This window comes from Onychomys torridus, chromosome 14, assembly GCF_903995425.1.
Source record: "Onychomys torridus chromosome 14, mOncTor1.1, whole genome shotgun sequence".
In the NCBI taxonomy this organism is placed as follows: Eukaryota; Metazoa; Chordata; class Mammalia; order Rodentia; family Cricetidae; genus Onychomys; species Onychomys torridus.
The window spans coordinates 47,165,371-47,182,169 of record NC_050456.1 but is presented as its reverse complement, the minus strand read 5'-3'; the positions used below and the strand labels follow the sequence as shown (position 1 = coordinate 47,182,169).

Here is a 16,799-nt window from a genome sequence, read left to right as displayed (position 1 = left end):
AAAACATACCTTATACAATGAAAGGACAGAGCCTCTTCAAAAGCACTCATCTTAAAGAAAGGATCAATGAATAATGAACTTTCTCCAGTGACAAGGTAGTGATAAGGGAGACAGTGATACAGGTGACAGATACATGGTATCCATCACTCTGGTGGGTCTAGTTTTATCTTCACTAGATTCATGTCCAATATTGTTAAAGCAGTGACACTTATAGAGAATAAGAATCCGTGCCTTTGAAAAGGTCCAAGTAGCAGTGTTGTTTACTATTTAGTAGTGGGATGCTCAGAAAACAGAGACTTCTTTCTAAAAAAGATTAATTAATTAATTATTATGTATACAGTGTTCTGCCTACATGCCAGAAGAGGGCACCAGATCTCATTACAGATGGTTGTGAGCCACCGTGTAGTTGCTGGGAATTGAACGCAGGTCCTCTGAAAGAACAACCAGTGCTCTTAACCACTGAGTCATCTCTCCAGACCCACTTTAAAAAAAAAAAAGATAAGACATACCACTGGAAACTGAAAGAAACATTTGGAGAATTTATTGAAGATCTAAATTGATTTGGTAGGTAGGGGCAATGTGTTCTTAAAGATGGGCAGGTATAGTTAATGTACCTCCTTTGCAACTAAATAGGTGAAGCTGGAAGAAATTTGGGTTACACAAGGATACAAAATTAATGTATAAGCCCATGGAAAAGAAGTGTGCTTAAATGTCAATCAGGTAAGACCAGTTTTGACAGTTTCTCTTAGGCTTCTCACCTCTATTCCCAATGTCTTTCTTGAAATAAAAGTGTGAAAAGCAATGACATCATCACTCTTATTTCTACTTGGTTAAAGCCAATTACATGAAAAAAAAAAACATATCTCAATTTACCACACCACATCAAAGTAAAATATTTTTCCTTTATAATACCCATTCTAAGAAAATATTTATTCCTAAAGTACATATGTATCTCATATAATTTTTAGGCTATGGAAGAATGTGACCAATGAAAATCACACTGTTCAACCTGTATCTTTAGCATCAACTCCATCTACTCCAATAATATAAATATTCATATTGCAGAATAATTACTTTTCAAAGAAAAATATACTTACTTGTCTCCCACAATTCCCAGGTTGATTGTGGGGTAACCATGTTCCTGAATTGTTGCTAGAAGTGTTGACCGATTGCTGTCTCGAATCTTTCCTGGTAAGAGGTCATCTTCAGGATTTAGCAGCTAAAAGCCAAAAAATCACCACTAATTATTTTCTTAGGTAATGTTACCTATTTTAATGGAAGAAATTAGATGTGAATAAGCTAAGCATATGGGCATCTATGATGGCACCTAGCATGTAGAAGTTATATGCTCAAAGGAACTTTGAATAAATATTGTAAGTAAAGGAGAATGTTAGCTGAACAGTGGGTCAAATTTCACACTATCTTTGGCTATAATTCGGCAATAATGTCAAGGAGAAACTAGGCTTCCCTAGAAACTATTATAAAACTATCTTTTGTCTGGCAATACTACCTTCCAATTCATCTTAAAATATTTTTATTTGTATGAGTATTTTGCCTGAATGTATGTCTATGCACCATACGTGTTCTTGGTGCCCACTGAGGCCCGAAGAGAGCATTGGATTTCCTGGAACTGGACTTACAGGTGTTTGTGAACTGCTGAATGGGTGCTGGGAGTCAAACCTGAGTTCTCAGAAGAGCAGCCAGTGCTCTCAGCCATGGAACCATCTCTCCAAACTTCTCCCAATTTATCTGGCAGTGAGAATATCTGAGATTCTCAAGTCTGTAGAGAACAACCACTTGATTTTTCTCTTTCAAGCTGTCTGGTATGTTTTCTGAAGTGGAATCAACAGTATTAAAGAAAAACTTCTTTAAAAGGACCAGTTATTATTATTGTTTGTCTGAGATACAAACTTAAACAAGGAATACTTTGCTGTACCCATCCACAATTCCATTTCTCTGAGTTAATATCTACCAATGGTGTCTATGAATATATTTGTTACTCCTAGGGGCTAGTTCACACCATATTTGTTTACAGTGTGAACACAGACTGTTATGACTGCAAAATACTCAAGAAAAGGAGTCCTTAACCCACTACACACACACTGAAGATTACATATAAGTTATATTTTGAGAGCCAGCAAAATGGCTCTCAGTGGGTAAAGATACTTGCCCAAAGTCTGATAGCCTGAGTTTGACCCTTGGAACTCATGTACATGCACAGAAGAGAAATAACTATACGAAGTTATACTTTTACCTTCCCCAATACCCAAGTCTCCAGTTCTCGGCATTCAGCATATTCTGAGTTTTTGTACAGCCTTACAAGTGGGTGCCTTGCTAATAAACTTTCCTTCTGAGTAATGAAGCAGAAACATGAACTTGAAATACTGTACTATTGCCTGTGTAGTAGTTAAACTGTACCAAACCACAGTGTGTAACTCAAGCTATCATAAGTGATAGTTTCTTTCTTTCTCTCTTTTTTAAAAAAAGATTTATTCATTTATCTGATATATGTGAGTGCTCCTCTGCATGTACACCTTTATGCCAGATGAGGGCATCAGGTCTGACTAGAGATGGTGGTGAGCCACATGTGGTTGCTAGGAATTGAACACAGGTCTTCTGGAAGAATAGCCAACTCTTAACAGCTGAGCCATCTCTCCAGCCCCATGAAGTGATAGTTTTAATACAAACATTTAGATCTCCGTATTCTGACATAGGATCATGGACACACTGATTTAATTGTAGCCCTACATGAGCTAAAAGGTGAGAAAGAGTGTTCCAGCAAGTCACTTGCTTTACAAAATCTTACCAGTTTCTTCCTGTTACTGTCCTCACTAATAGCTCCTTGAGAACCAACCAATAACCAACTCCAGTCCTCAAAATCATGTATGTACACTGTTGTAGCTGCTTCCTTTTGAGTTACTGCTGAGATTTTGTAGTATAGTAGGGAAGTATGTCAGATCAAAATATGCTACTTTGGTATAAAGATGACTTTTGATCTGAAGGCAACTAGGAAGCACCAAGTACAAGAGCTCTTTTAAGCCAGGTGTGGTGGTGTACACCTGTATTCCAGGGCTTGGGAGCTGGAGGCAGGATGATTAGGAGTTCAAAGTCATCCTCAGTCACATAGAGATCAGCTATCTGAGACCTTGTCATGTAGCTAGCTATGTCAGCCAATAGTACAGTTAATACACCCACCCCCAAAACACACATAAATAAACAAATAAGTAAATGCAATACATTAAAAGAAAGGATTTAGGTAAGAAGTCTTGTCACTGAGGTTCTCTTATTGGTCATGCTGCATTTCTCTCAATTCTTAGCCTCTTTGCTCAGGGGATATAGTGGTTTAAATACTAAATGTCTCCTCATAGCTTCACAGACACTTGGTCCATAGTTGGTAGTGCTGTTTGGGGCATCATGGAACCTCTTCAGAGGTTCAGTCTTGCTTGAGGAAGTAAATCACTGGGGGGCAGCTTTTATAGACTGCCCCACTTCCTATTTTCTTTCTGTTTCCAGTGGGTGGATGGAAATGTGCTGATCCAGCTTCGTGTTCCTAGGGACTTTTGGTGAGCCTTTCCTGCCATTACAGACTCCAGCCCTCTAGAACTGTAGGCTAAAGCAAACCCTTTCTTCCTCAAATTCCATTTGGTCACAGTATTTTATCCCAGCAATAGAAAAATAGCTGGTACAGAGGATTTCTCTATGATGATAAGTTCACTTATTTTGAATTATGACATTTACTGGTTGAGTTCCCAAAGTTAGTTATTTTCTTTGTCATAAAATAAGGTTCTTGGGGCATTTTGGTTATTTGATCAGACATGTACTATTCTTTTCCCTTGGTGCAGAGCTGCTAGGGTATTTATTTGATATTAATAAGCATCTTATCTACTAATTGGTTACATTTATGTCTCTAAGATATTTTTATTAGTCTATAAGTCATTTATTTTATTTGAAAAACTGAACTGGAAGGAAATTTCTTCTTTATCCATGCTGACTGTTAATTTTTAGGGTCTAATGCTGAGAGTTCAACTTTTATGTTTAGATAATGAATTCATGCATTCATCAAACGAAGAACTACCTGTTGATGTAACTCTAGCTTGTTTGGTCTTGTATTTATCTTTATAAAAGGCATTCTTTCATCAAGGACAAATGCAGTACTTGGAGTACTTTTAACATGACTATAATATTCACACAAAAATACTTTAAGAACAAAGGGGGAAATATAATTTTAGATATTCAATGATTAACATTTTTATTGTTATGTAAAGCTTCAAAAGGCAATCTTGAAAAAAGGTAAAAGTTCTTTTGTTAAACCCTCATGAAGAGAATCTCTGTCTTAATCTGTCTAAACGACAAATCGACTTAGTTTACCAGAAGAGTCCTCCCTCTCTTTCTGTTCTTCAGAGATTTAATACTATGGTCTGAATGATTTCATCATGTGCCCAAGACTCACTTTCTCCAACACTGAAATGGCTTTGTCTAAGACTTGTGTAAGAGGAAGGCTGTAACTTTTGTAGTGGTCAGTAACTATCTTCATCTGCCTTATAAGCAGCAGCTCTTTTATACACTTCACTTTTCCTTCACCATTTTCTAGAAAATTTATTACTTGCTCAAACTCTAATTTGATGATATATGCATACCTTAGAATATCACATCCAGATCAACAGATTTCTCTCCCCCCCCACACACAGAGAGACAGAGAGAAAGTTAGATTATAATAGAATATATTTTTATTGAAATAGCTTTTACTTATTGCTCTGAAAAAAAATGTAAAGTTAAGCTAACTCTCTTAGATACTTGGTTATAAGACAAGACAATAAAGAGGAACATTTATAGCTTGTAAGCACAATTTAAGGAGTTTAAAAAATTGGTTTATGGTCTAGGGAGATAGCTAGTTAGTAAAGTGCCTGAGTTTGGATCCCTAGCACCCATGTTAAGAAAACAAACAAACATGTCCCCTCAGCAAAAGCTTATCATCCTAGTGCTGGTTGAGCTAGAGCTTTAGTAAGAGAATAAAACATTTTTCTTTTTCTTTTTTTTTTTCCTTTGAGAGAGAGAGAGAGAGAGAGAGAGAGAGAGAGAGAGAGAGAGAGAAAGGGAAAGGGAAAGGGAAAGGGAAAGGGAAAGGGAAAGGGAAAGGGAAAGGGAAAGGGAAAGGGAAAGGGAAAGGGAGAGAATAAGAAGTTGGGTGGGCAGGAAGGCAGGGAGGGATCCAGGAGGAGTTGAGTGAGGGTAAAGAGTATGATCAAAATACATTGTACAAGGAAAAACCACTTCTGGCAATATGAATGTGAGTAGCCAGGTCCACAACTTTAATTCCAGCACTTGGGGAGCAGGCAGATCTCTGTGAGTTCAAGGCCAGCCAGGTCTGCATAGTGAGTTCCAAGCCATCTAGGGCTACATAATGAGACCCAGTTTCAAAAACAAAAAACAAAACAAAATACCTAAACCAAAAAACAAATAAAAAAGTATGTATATTTAATTTTGTTTAAAATGGTTAAGATAGTGAGTTGTAATTTGAATGTTTCACTATAATAATTTTTTTTTAAATTAAAAAACCACTGATGATACTGTTAAAAAGTAGTTTTATGGAATAGTGACACCATTGTCAGCAGAGGCAATTAGGAAGAGGCATTTTTTGGTTGGGAAGGCAAAGATGGAGAATTAGAGGAGACAAAGATGGCAATATCCAAAGAAAGCTGAAGATGGTGGCTTGATGTATTTATGTGTAGAGAGATGGTATCATCAAGAGCCCAAATCAGAAGATAAACATAAAGGCTGGGAAGAGGTGAAGATCAGCTGCCCTAAGTGTAAAAGTGGCACCCTATCTCCTGTACTCCTACTTTCTAATTTCACGATCTTAAATACTATAGTTATGCTTTATAAATTTCAATGTATATCTTCATCTCAAATCTTTCTTTCACTATCACATTTCTAGTGGGATTTCTAATAGATACCTTAATCGTAGTATGTTCAAAACAGAAGTCCTAATTTCTACTGCCCAGGCTTTCTTAGTTGGGTAAACAGCTATCCTTAGACTTGCTTAGATAAAAACGTAGAGCTCATCTTGATTCCCTACATTTTTTGATATTCTACTTTAAATTACTTATCAAGCTCTGCCAGTTTTATCTTCAAAATATATTGTGGGTCTGGTATGTTTCAGCACCTCTCCACTGTACTTTAGTGAAATTTTCTCAGTGCAGTATAGCCTACCTTTTTTCTTTGTGTCTCCCTACATGCTGCACCACTTAACAGCATGAAGTTAATGCCATAGACTCATTCTGTTCACTTATGCTCTGTGCTATTTTTCTACTGTTGGAAGTTGGGCATTGAGAATAAAATGGGACCAGGGTCTGTCACCTCTCCATCCTCATTTTCTTTTTACACACCTTCTACTTTTCTTACCGCCACCTGGACCTTGTATTCCTCAGCTATGGTAAATATGTACCCTACCTCAGGATCTTCCTTTGGTTGTTCACCTGTCTAGAATGAACCTCCCTCACATGGCATGTACTGTGGATGCCAACTTTCACTTCAGCTGTCAGCCCTATCACCCTATCTATAACAGAAGACTTTACCAATCAGGTCCGGACAAGAAAATAAAACTCATCTAGGTGTTTCCAGTAAAGGAGGTGGGAGAAGACTTTTAAATACAGGGCATTGCTTATAAATGTGTTGCAAAACTTGGGCGCATAAACAGAAAATGGTGTTTCTAAAGACCAGTGACTGCAGAAAGCTGCCCTTGTGTTCAGAGCTGCTGGAAAGTGATGGGTCCAAGAGTTGGGCTCCTGCTGCCGCTAATGCTTTCACCCCATTTCTACCTTCTATTGCCACGTGAATGCATTCAAACAGCAAAATCTAAGTAGAGGCTTAGAGTGCCTCATGCATGAAATCCCAGCACCCAGGAGACTGAGGCAGGAGGGCTAGAAACTTGAGACCAGTATGCACTACATAGTAAGACTCTATGTCAAAAACCTAAAAACCTAGTATTTAGACAAGAGCTGGAAAGAGCCTGGAACATTTAGTCTCCAGGCTTTTACTTTAATTGCAGTAGCAGGGCTGGTGTTGCGTAAGTGTCAACAGACAGTGCCTGTGGCCAATCTATTATTTTACCCTCCATTTCTGTTTCTATTGGTGCCATTATCACTATTTGCTCACTGACTACTTCCCAGTTAGAATCTCAACTGTGTATGGACAGGGAGTCTGTCTTTCTGACCTACCACAGACCTCCTGTATCAGAACACCGCCTGTCACTAGTAGCATAGTAAGTGTGGAGGGGTTGGGAGTAGTGCACCACAGTGGAGAGAGGAATTTTAGAATTTATTTCAATGTTTTCTTACAGGTATATAACGTATGTTGAACATATTCCTCCCTCCCACCCTGAAAAAAGACTGTTTTATCACTGACATTGTTTAAAATAGCTACTTCATGGTGATTAATAAAAAGCAAACTGACATTTACTCCATTTTATTACTGTTTTCTAATTTTCTACAGACAGTGCATTCTCTATTTTTGTCCCCATGGATATTTGTTAAAGATTAAATGTCAGCTTGTTACTAAGCAACAATTCTTTTGTTGTTGTTCTTTGTTTTTGAGACAGGGTCTCATGAAGACCAGGGTAATTTTACTCCTCCCATGAAAAAAGTGATTTCTAATACCATGTATGTGGACTGGAAGGTACCATACATACCTAGTGGGAAGTCTTAACTTTGGGTTCCTGTGTATGGGGACACTTGTACTAGATACTTACTTTATAGGCATCTTGGAGGCTCCCCAAGACTATGATTGAAAACTACTGATTCCTACATAGAACATGAAGTTTCTAGGCCAGGGTGGCCCCTGCAGTTCTTAGTATGAGTCTGTCTTCTTAGCCTGAGCTGCCACTTGCAGAATAAACAGTGTAGCTATAGAAGGTAATGAGGATTACTAAGAGCATGGGTCTCCTGAGTAAGAAAGCTGTCAATGTCTGATGGTGCCCTTGTTCAATATATTTCTAAGAAAACTAGTTCAAGCTTATTTTCTAAAAATTACTATTAAATTTAAGAGAGATTCTTACTGGCTTGCCTGGAACTCATTTCACAGGCCAGGCCAGCCTCGAACTTGTGGCAGTTCTCCTGTCTCTGCCTCCCAAGTACTGGGATTAAAGGCATGTGCCACTACATGGCCTGGATGTCCATGGGATTCACACATGTAAGAAAAATCCTCTACCAGTTAGCAATACCTCTCAGCCCTGGAATCCAAGTGTGTACACACACACACACACACACACACACACACACACACACACACACACGTATGCATTTACAGAATGTCAGAGGTTAAGAATGTATACTTATAATCACATAATATTACTGCCTAAATTTTAACCTGTATAGTTTACTGAAATAAATATCTAAACTATATATTCTGAGACATAGTTAATAATTCTATTTCCTTAATTTCACACAACATTGGGCAGGTTTTATATAGCTACACAGTTATTTTGTGTGACATTCTTAAATTTATTTATTTTATATGTATGGGTGTAGCATGAATCTTAAAAGGTCTTAATAAAAACAAACCTGAAGCCAGTTATTGGGGTGAATGCTGGAAGACCAGAGAAGCAGAACAAGCCACAGCTTCCTCACCTTGCCAATTCCTAATCTGATCCTGTTTCCTCAGACTGGAAGCCTCTGAGTCCTCATCCAAACAGATCTCAGCTGAACTGCTGCTCAAAAGCCTAAAGGCTTAACCACCTAAAAGCTTCTAGTTTCTGGTCTTCACGCTTTATATACCTTTCTGCTTTCTGTCATCACTCCCTGGGATTAAAGGCGTGAGTCACCATGCTTGGCTGTATCCTTGAACTCATAGAGATCCAGAGGGATTTCTGCCCCTGGAATGGTAGGATTAAAGACGTGTGCTACCACTGCCTACCTCTATGTTTAATATTGTGGCTGTTCTGTTCTCTGACCCCAGATAAGTTTATTAGCGTGCACAATATTACAGGGAACACAACACCACCACATATGGGTGTTTCGCCTGTATGTATATCTGTGAACCATGTGCATATAATACTTGTGGAGGCGAGAAGAGGGCATTGGATCCCCTGGAACTGGAGTTGTAACAGTTGTGGGCTACTGTGTGGCTGCTGGGAAATAAACCTGGGTCCTCTGGAAGATGTCTAATGGTGGCAATCTCTCCAGCCCCTTGTATGATATTCTTTAGGTTGCCTAGAGCAACTGTCTTGCTTGTGTCTTTTTGAATGCATCATATGGCATGACATCAGGTTTAAGAAATGTACACAGAGAAGTGCAAACGTTAATGGTTAGGAGAGTCCACCTCACCCCAGTCTGAATGGTACTGTGCAGAAAATGAGTGTCGTCAACAGCTGGCAAGGAGAGAGGGAGAACAGCCCTCCTTCACTGTCCCTGAGATGGGAACTGGTGAGGCCACCACAGAAATCAGTTTGGAGGAGGTTCTTCAAAACTGACAACAGAACCGTGGGGCCGAGCTCCACAAGTGTGGCCGAGGACTAAGCCAGCACTCCACAAGCACACCTGCACAGCTAGTTGTTGGTGTTGCTGCACTCTTCACGAAAGCCAAGAAAGGAAGACAGTCTCCTTGTCCATTGATGGGTAAAGAGAACGTGGTACACAGACAGGATTTTTTCCACACATAAATATGTTTATGTGGGTGGTAATTAATAAGAGTAAAGGCCAGGAAACTATGAAGAGACCCGTGAGCATGGGAAAAAAGCAGCTTTTAGAGAGAAGCGGGAAGACACAAGGGAACAGAGAGAAGGAAGAAGAATGAAAGTAAAATGAGCACGGTGGGAAGGAGGGCGTTCTGGGAGCTGCAACAAGCATGCAGTCAACCAAAGTGTAAAATGGACGAGACAGTAGATGAGAACAAGCACCTTTGTAAGCTAAGCAAAAATCTGTATGAAAAAAAAAAAAAAAGAAATCCTGACATTTGCAGGAAAGTAGATGGGACAGGGAATATGATGTTATTTATCTACTATGCGGAGAACAGATGTATGTCTACATGCACACACACGTGTGTATGTGGGGGGGCTATTAAAGCAGAAAGAGGCCACGGGAAGGGAGGAAAAGGCCTTCAGTGGGTTACAGAAATGAAATACATTTGACCCTAGGTCAGAAGGCAGGATAATGAGCAAAAGGGGGACAAATGACACAGGACAGGACAGTGGTGAGGGAATGAAAAAGAGCAAGGGCAATGGCATACTACGAAAATGCCACAGTGAGACCTAACGTGTCATATGCTGACCTGAACTAACATTTAAGGGGAGCTTGCACTGAGAATGGACCTATGACAGCCTTATTACATTAACAGGTAAGTGCAACTTCTTCCAGCATCTTTGAAAATAAATGGAATTGTTTTTGTAGCTGTTATTGTTTCTAATAGCTAAGGATGTCAAGCCTTCAGAAGAGATATTATGTTTTCTTTCTTTCTTTTACTTCTGATTTCCTCTGTAAGGCTTGGCACATAGAAAACATGTTGAACTACAGTACACAGTCATAAAAGTAGCTATTTTTGAATATGCGAAGGAGCAACAGCAACACATAGAGCACAACTTAGAAGCAGACATCTCTCTGCTGCTAACCATGGAGCAGTTAGACACAGGGTTAGTAAACCTGTATCACTGTCCCATCAAAATGACAAGAACATGTTTGAGGTCAATGATAATTTTTAGGGAAGTTTGGTACATTTGTACCTAGGAAGATCTGGAATGCAGACTTAGCTTTCCATTAGCAGAATTAAAAAAAAAAAAAAATCCAGAGCAGGGCGGTGGTAGCGCATGCCTTTAATCCCAGCACTTGGGAGGCAGAGGCGGGCGGATCTTTGTGAGGTCGAGTGGTCTACAGAGTGAGTTTCAGGAAAGGCGCAAAGCTACAGAGAAACCCTGTCTCGAAAAACAAAACAAAAAACAAAACAAACAAACAAAATATAAAAAATTTAAAAATAAATAAAATCCAATCCTGTTCTTTTGCTTTGACTAAAAGTATACAGATCATACAGATACCCTTTCTAAACACTTCAATAAATTAAAAATAATGCTAATAAAAGGTTACTGTCCAACTGTCGAGAAAGAGGAGGGTCTGCAAGAGCATGAATTGTTGAATCCAAGATTGCAAAAAGCACAGGGACAAATAGCCAATCGAAAGAAAGCACATGAATTATGAACCAATGGCTGTGGAGCCCCCAGCTAGATCAGGTCCTCTGGATAAGTGAGACAATTGAATAGCTTGATCTGTTTGGGAGGCATCCAGGCTGTGGGACCAGGACCTGTCCTTAGTGCATGAGCTGGCTGTTTGGAACCTTGGGCTTACACAGGGACACATGCTCAGCCTGGAAGGAGGGGACTGGACCTGCCTGTACTGAATCCACCAGGTTTAAATGAATCCCCAGGGGTGCCTTGATCCTGGAGGAGATGGGAATGGAGGGGAGGGGCTGGGGGAAAGGTGGGGGCGGGGGTGGGAGTGGGGAGGACAGGGGAACCCATGGCTGATGTATAAAATTAAAACACATAATAATAATAATAATAAAAAGAAAGATAAAAAAGGTTACTTTTAGAACAAAGACTTTTTCTTTTTCAAAAAGTCTTATCACTTTAATAGTATAGTCCAAAGAAATTGCTAAAAATCTTGGTAGGATGTGATTCTGTAATTGAGTTTCTAGGTTATTCATCCTTTCACATTCCCAACATGACTATAGAGCTCCTGGACAACCTAGGCAAGAAGGTTTTCAAGAATTCTCAGAAAAAGAGAGGTCATCATCTCCTTTCCAAGCGAGGCCTGACTGACATGTAGATACATTTCGAATAGCATACCACTAGAGATGCTTCATTTGAGACCCAAACAAACCCTCCTACCACATCAAATCAAAAAAGGTGATGAAAATTTACATAGAACCTTTAACAAGAAGACAGGCTAGCCACGGTACCTATTTCATGCCCTTACTTCCTAGGATGGGTGGGACAGCATTTCATAACAAGATACACAAATCATGTTTCTATAGACTAAGTACGATTTGCTGTCTACAGCTTGCAGCTAACATTCTTTGTGTTTTTATATGAGTGGGGAAAGGCCATTGGCTATAATATTTCATTCGGAAAATGGAAGGGGATAATTTCTTAATATGCAGTTTCCAGTTTTACCTTATCTTTTGTACCTGAACTATTATGCCAAAGTCAACTTATTATTTCTCTGAAATGAAGTCCCATTGTTGAGAACCATAATCTACAATGTTTCATTTATGACAGAAAACATGTCAGGAAGGGTTTTATCTTATAAGCTAGCCCTTTATTTTATTTCTCTGATGATTTATTTACCTCATTCCCTGTCGACATGACAGCAACCACTGGGAACTTATTAACTTCCACCTCTGTGACACCCACAGTTGCAAGGAGACCAATCTCTGAAGGGCCCATATGGGTTCCTTTGGCCAAAACACACTCCCCTCTTTTAATGTCATGGCCGATGGGTCTGAAAATAAAGCAGAACCATAAGCATTATGGCTAAGATTAACATTTTCTCTACTCAGAGGGAAACTTTAGTATCAGACAGAGGAAACAATCAGGGGAGAAAAGAGTTCAGAAATGAGTCAGGAACTCAAGAATGAAGAGATTCTAAAAATTCTAAGTTTCTAAAGTTCTATCACTCTACAGAAGACAGAATAGGAATTATATTTATGATTGATAAAAGAACATATTACATCTTATATTTTTCTTTTTATTGTATTATAGTTAAAATTACCAATTTCATCTGGGATAAGCATAGCTTTTTTACAAAGGGATGCTGGGCAAATTAGTATCATGGAATTTGTGTAAACACTTTTTAGTGTAACAAAAGTAATTCAAACAATGAATAATATTTATTGTAGGAGAAAAACCTCATCTTTACATGCAAGGAACAGCAAATTATTACATTATTAAGGGTAGTTGAGGAGGGTGTTACTATAAGCTATTTGCATAAATATTCGATCATCTCTATTCCAATTTCTGGGTAATCTCGGGGTTGAGACTGAGTAATTTTGGATCGGCTAAAGGTAGAGTTAACTGTGGGGAAATGTACTTACAACTTTACTTTTTCTCATGTTGATTTTGATAATTTTATTCATTTTTATTATTTTCATTTATTAGGCAGGATAGACATGGGGTGTAAAATTCAGAAAATTCATTTTGCCTCTTGTTAAAGATTGAGGAAAAATGGCTAGTGAACATAGCTGTGGGTTTATAACAGTATGCTCCCCTGAGTTGAGGACCATGTAGAAAGACGGCGGGTTCTACATTATGTATATCTGAACTTACCGGATGTCCTGGCCTGGCCGGGCCTGCACCAGAATTCGCACTTCCAGTTCTTCAGTTCCCTATAATTAGAGCAGGTCGTATGATTTCAAATAACAGTCTAAGAGAATTTCTGATCAACAGGAACGAGCTTCGCAGGGACTTTAGCAGACAGGTCCCGAGTATATACAAATACAGAGGAGCAGAAAACCATTTGCTAACTCTCCAAAAAAAAAAAAAAAAAAGGTGTGAACTTTTAAAAAGAGCTCTTGAAAAATTAGGTTTGGTGCCAACAAATACCTAAAGACTCTCTCCAATTTTCATTGTTTTAAAAATATATCCTAATTTCAGTGAAGGACTTATAGCATGTCAGTAGATTTCTGTAACCTCATGGTAACCATCAATTTTACACTCATGGGCTATAAGTAATACTGGGATAATAGAATTATGCCTTGTTATCTCATAGTTGGAGGATGTGTGTGTTCTGGATTTCAATGCTTTGAAGGCTTCACTGATGCTAATAAATCTCTGCTTGGACAGTTTTAAGAGCAGGCAAAAGTTGAATTTTATACATGTAGGAAGATAAATCTCCAGAATAAGAAAGGTGATCATCTCTTAGCCTGGCTGTATTTTACTGTTTACGTAATCTATAAGAATATATATTATTTTATGCTGGGTGGTGGTAGCACAGACCTTTAATCTCAGCACTTGGGAGGCAGAGGGAGGTGGACCTCTGAGTTAGAGGCCAGCCTGGTCTATAGAGCAAGTTCTATGACAGCTAGGGCTACAGAGAAACCCCCCCCCCCTCTCTCTCTCTCTCTCTCTCTCTCTCACACACACACACACACACACACACACACAAAAGTATATTATTTTTAATTTCTGCTTCAGAGTATGATTCCACAAAATGAGTATAATTACCAGTCAATAAAACTGTAAAAAATAACTTTCCAATTTTTATTCATGACTAATATAGTTTGCTTTAAAATTATTACATGTAGGAGTGCTTTGCCTGCATGTGTATGTATGTATGTATATATATACACACACACACACACACACACACACATGTACAATGTGTGGGCCTGGTGCTCATGCTCAGACCAGGGTGCTGGATGCCCTGAAACTGGAGTTAGAGACAAATGGGAGCCACCATGTGTGTGCTGGGAACCAAACTTTGGTCCTCTGTAAGAAAAAGAAGGACTGTTAACCACTAACTATTTCCAGCCTGTGCTGCCTATATTTCTGTCAACCTGCTAGGGTGACCTGGGAAGAGAAAAACCTCAACTGAGAAAACACCTCTACTTATAGGCAAGCTTGGGAGGCATTTTCTTGATTAATGATTAATGTATGGGGGGGGGCAGCTTACTGTGGGTGGGGCTACCCCTGGGCATGTGGAGCAAGCAGGCTGAGCAAGCCATGAGAAGAAAGCCAGCATACAACGTTCTTCCATGGCCTCTGCTTCAGTTCCTGTCTCCAGGTTCTTGTTTTGAGTGCTGCCCTGGTACAGAAGGACTGTGACCTGTAAGCTGAAATAAATCCTTTTCTCTGCAAGCTGCTTCTCCATGGTGTTTATCACAGCAATAGAAACATAACCAGGACAAGCCCTACTAGTCTGGTTTTAGTAATTGCTATTAGTTTCATTGAGAAAATTTCCTATTTAGATCTTGTATATGTCCTTTATTTGAGACAATGCAGAGGGAAATGACAGAAATTCAACATTTCCAGACTTCTATCTGATGGAACAGAATTTCTCTAAACAGAAAACCAGTGATGAAAGGGACATTTGGTTCAAGAACTTGCTCAAATGTTCCCTGTTCCCTTTATATTAAATTCATATCCCAAGAACACCTTCACACTTTATCAGAAGTTAGTTTCAATGGCAAGAAGATATGTCAACTGTTTATATCATTGTTCTTTTATTGTCCAGTAATTTCTTTGTTTGCATGTGAAAAGTCTCATGTTAAGCATGGTTCAAATTCTACTGTAATAATAGCATAAAAGTCCCTCCATGTCAGAAGATTTTCATTCTTTAAGGCAGTTTATTTACCAGAGACCTACCTACATATTACAACGTAAGATCCCCAAACCAAAAACCACAACATTAACACATCCTACACCCCAGGTTAATCTTATGAACACCAAGGAAACTGAGTATGACTTCTAGTACTGCCACAGGAACCTGGGAGTGACATACATCATCTGATTCCCTGATAAGTTCAGTATCTTCCACTTGCACTACCGCATCAGCACCGCAGGGGATTGGAGCACCTGTTGTAACCCGCATCACTTGTCCTGGCATTACAGTCTGAGTTGGCTGGAAGTACAAACATAAAAGAGAGTTGGTTATTTAGCTACTGCACAGGAAAATCTTCAGGGGATATATCATTTTTAAGAAACAAACAATGAAAAGTCTTTTAGGTTTTCTTGTTTTGTTTTTGTTTTTCAAGACAGGGTTTTCTCTGTGTAGTCCTGGTTATCCTGGATCTCACTCTGTAGACCAGGTGGCCTCGAACTCACAGAGATTCTCCTGCTTCTGTCTCCCGAGTGCTGGGATTAGAGGTGTTTGCCATCACTGCCAAGATGAAAAATATTACAATTTTATCACTTAGGGCCATACCCACAATGCAGCTACTCATAAACAGCTGCACTCACACCCAAGAGTCTGTAACTTGATTTAAGATGGCTTATTTGTACTTTAAGGTACTCTCTTGGAGCCCCATTTTGAAGAACTGCCACTTATATTTGCCACTATTGCTTTTCATTCAAATAATATGAACTGTGTCAATGTAAACTTCTTTCAGAGTCTGTCAGAAAAAATTCTAAGTCATTGGAGATTATGAATGGCAAATATGAAAACCCATCATTTAGGTAATTTGCTGAAGTTCTGTTGTTTGACAAATATGGTACTTCATGAAGTAAAGTTTTTGGTCAAATAAAGGTAGTCAGGAAAGCCATTTTAATTATTTCTCTTGAATAATTTCCTAAAACAGTATTTCACTTATAGGTTAATAAAAGTCTAATATGTAGACTTAAATCACTTAAAAACACCCAAACATCCCAGTGTTTGTAATAATCTGAATTAAACATTGTTTTTAAATTTAAATGTCTTAAGTTTAAAAATTTAAAAAATTACATCTATTTATTTTACATATGTGTGTCCACCACAACACATGCGTAGAAATAAGAGAACAATTTGTGAAGTTGGTTCCATTGTTTAAATTCTTGTACAGAAGGTGTGTGTAGGATAGGACCTGCCTCGGAAATCTTCCAGAATGGACAAAGTATGTATCTGCCTGAACCATCTGATAGGTTACACAGGCTTCAAGAGTCACTTGTCAGAGGGCATGATGAAGGACTAGAAGAAAGAATGCTTTAAGCTACCCCTATAAGAAAATCCTGAGACAACAGTAAAAAATGTTTAAGAATATTTTAGTTTTATTTAAATAATGTATGTGAGAGTTTTGCCTGTATGTATGTACATATGTATGTATGTATGTATGTTCACCCCAAAGGG

At 38.7% G+C, this 16,799-nt stretch overlaps 1 protein-coding gene across 21 annotated transcripts in view; it reads right to left on the bottom strand.

Annotated features, from left to right (window-relative positions):
* Positions 1–16,799, bottom strand: part of Gphn (gephyrin) — a 396,859-nt gene that overhangs the window by 45,809 nt on the left and 334,251 nt on the right. For all 21 annotated transcript variants that reach the window (XM_036205531.1, XM_036205519.1, XM_036205528.1 and 18 more), the window contains 4 exons: positions 15,480–15,599; positions 13,307–13,365; positions 12,329–12,482; positions 1,098–1,219 (listed from right to left, as the gene is read on the bottom strand). In XM_036205531.1, the coding sequence (XP_036061424.1) occupies positions 1,098–1,219; positions 12,329–12,482; positions 13,307–13,365; positions 15,480–15,599 (455 nt within the window). The remainder of the gene's footprint in view (positions 1–1,097; positions 1,220–12,328; positions 12,483–13,306; positions 13,366–15,479; positions 15,600–16,799) is intronic.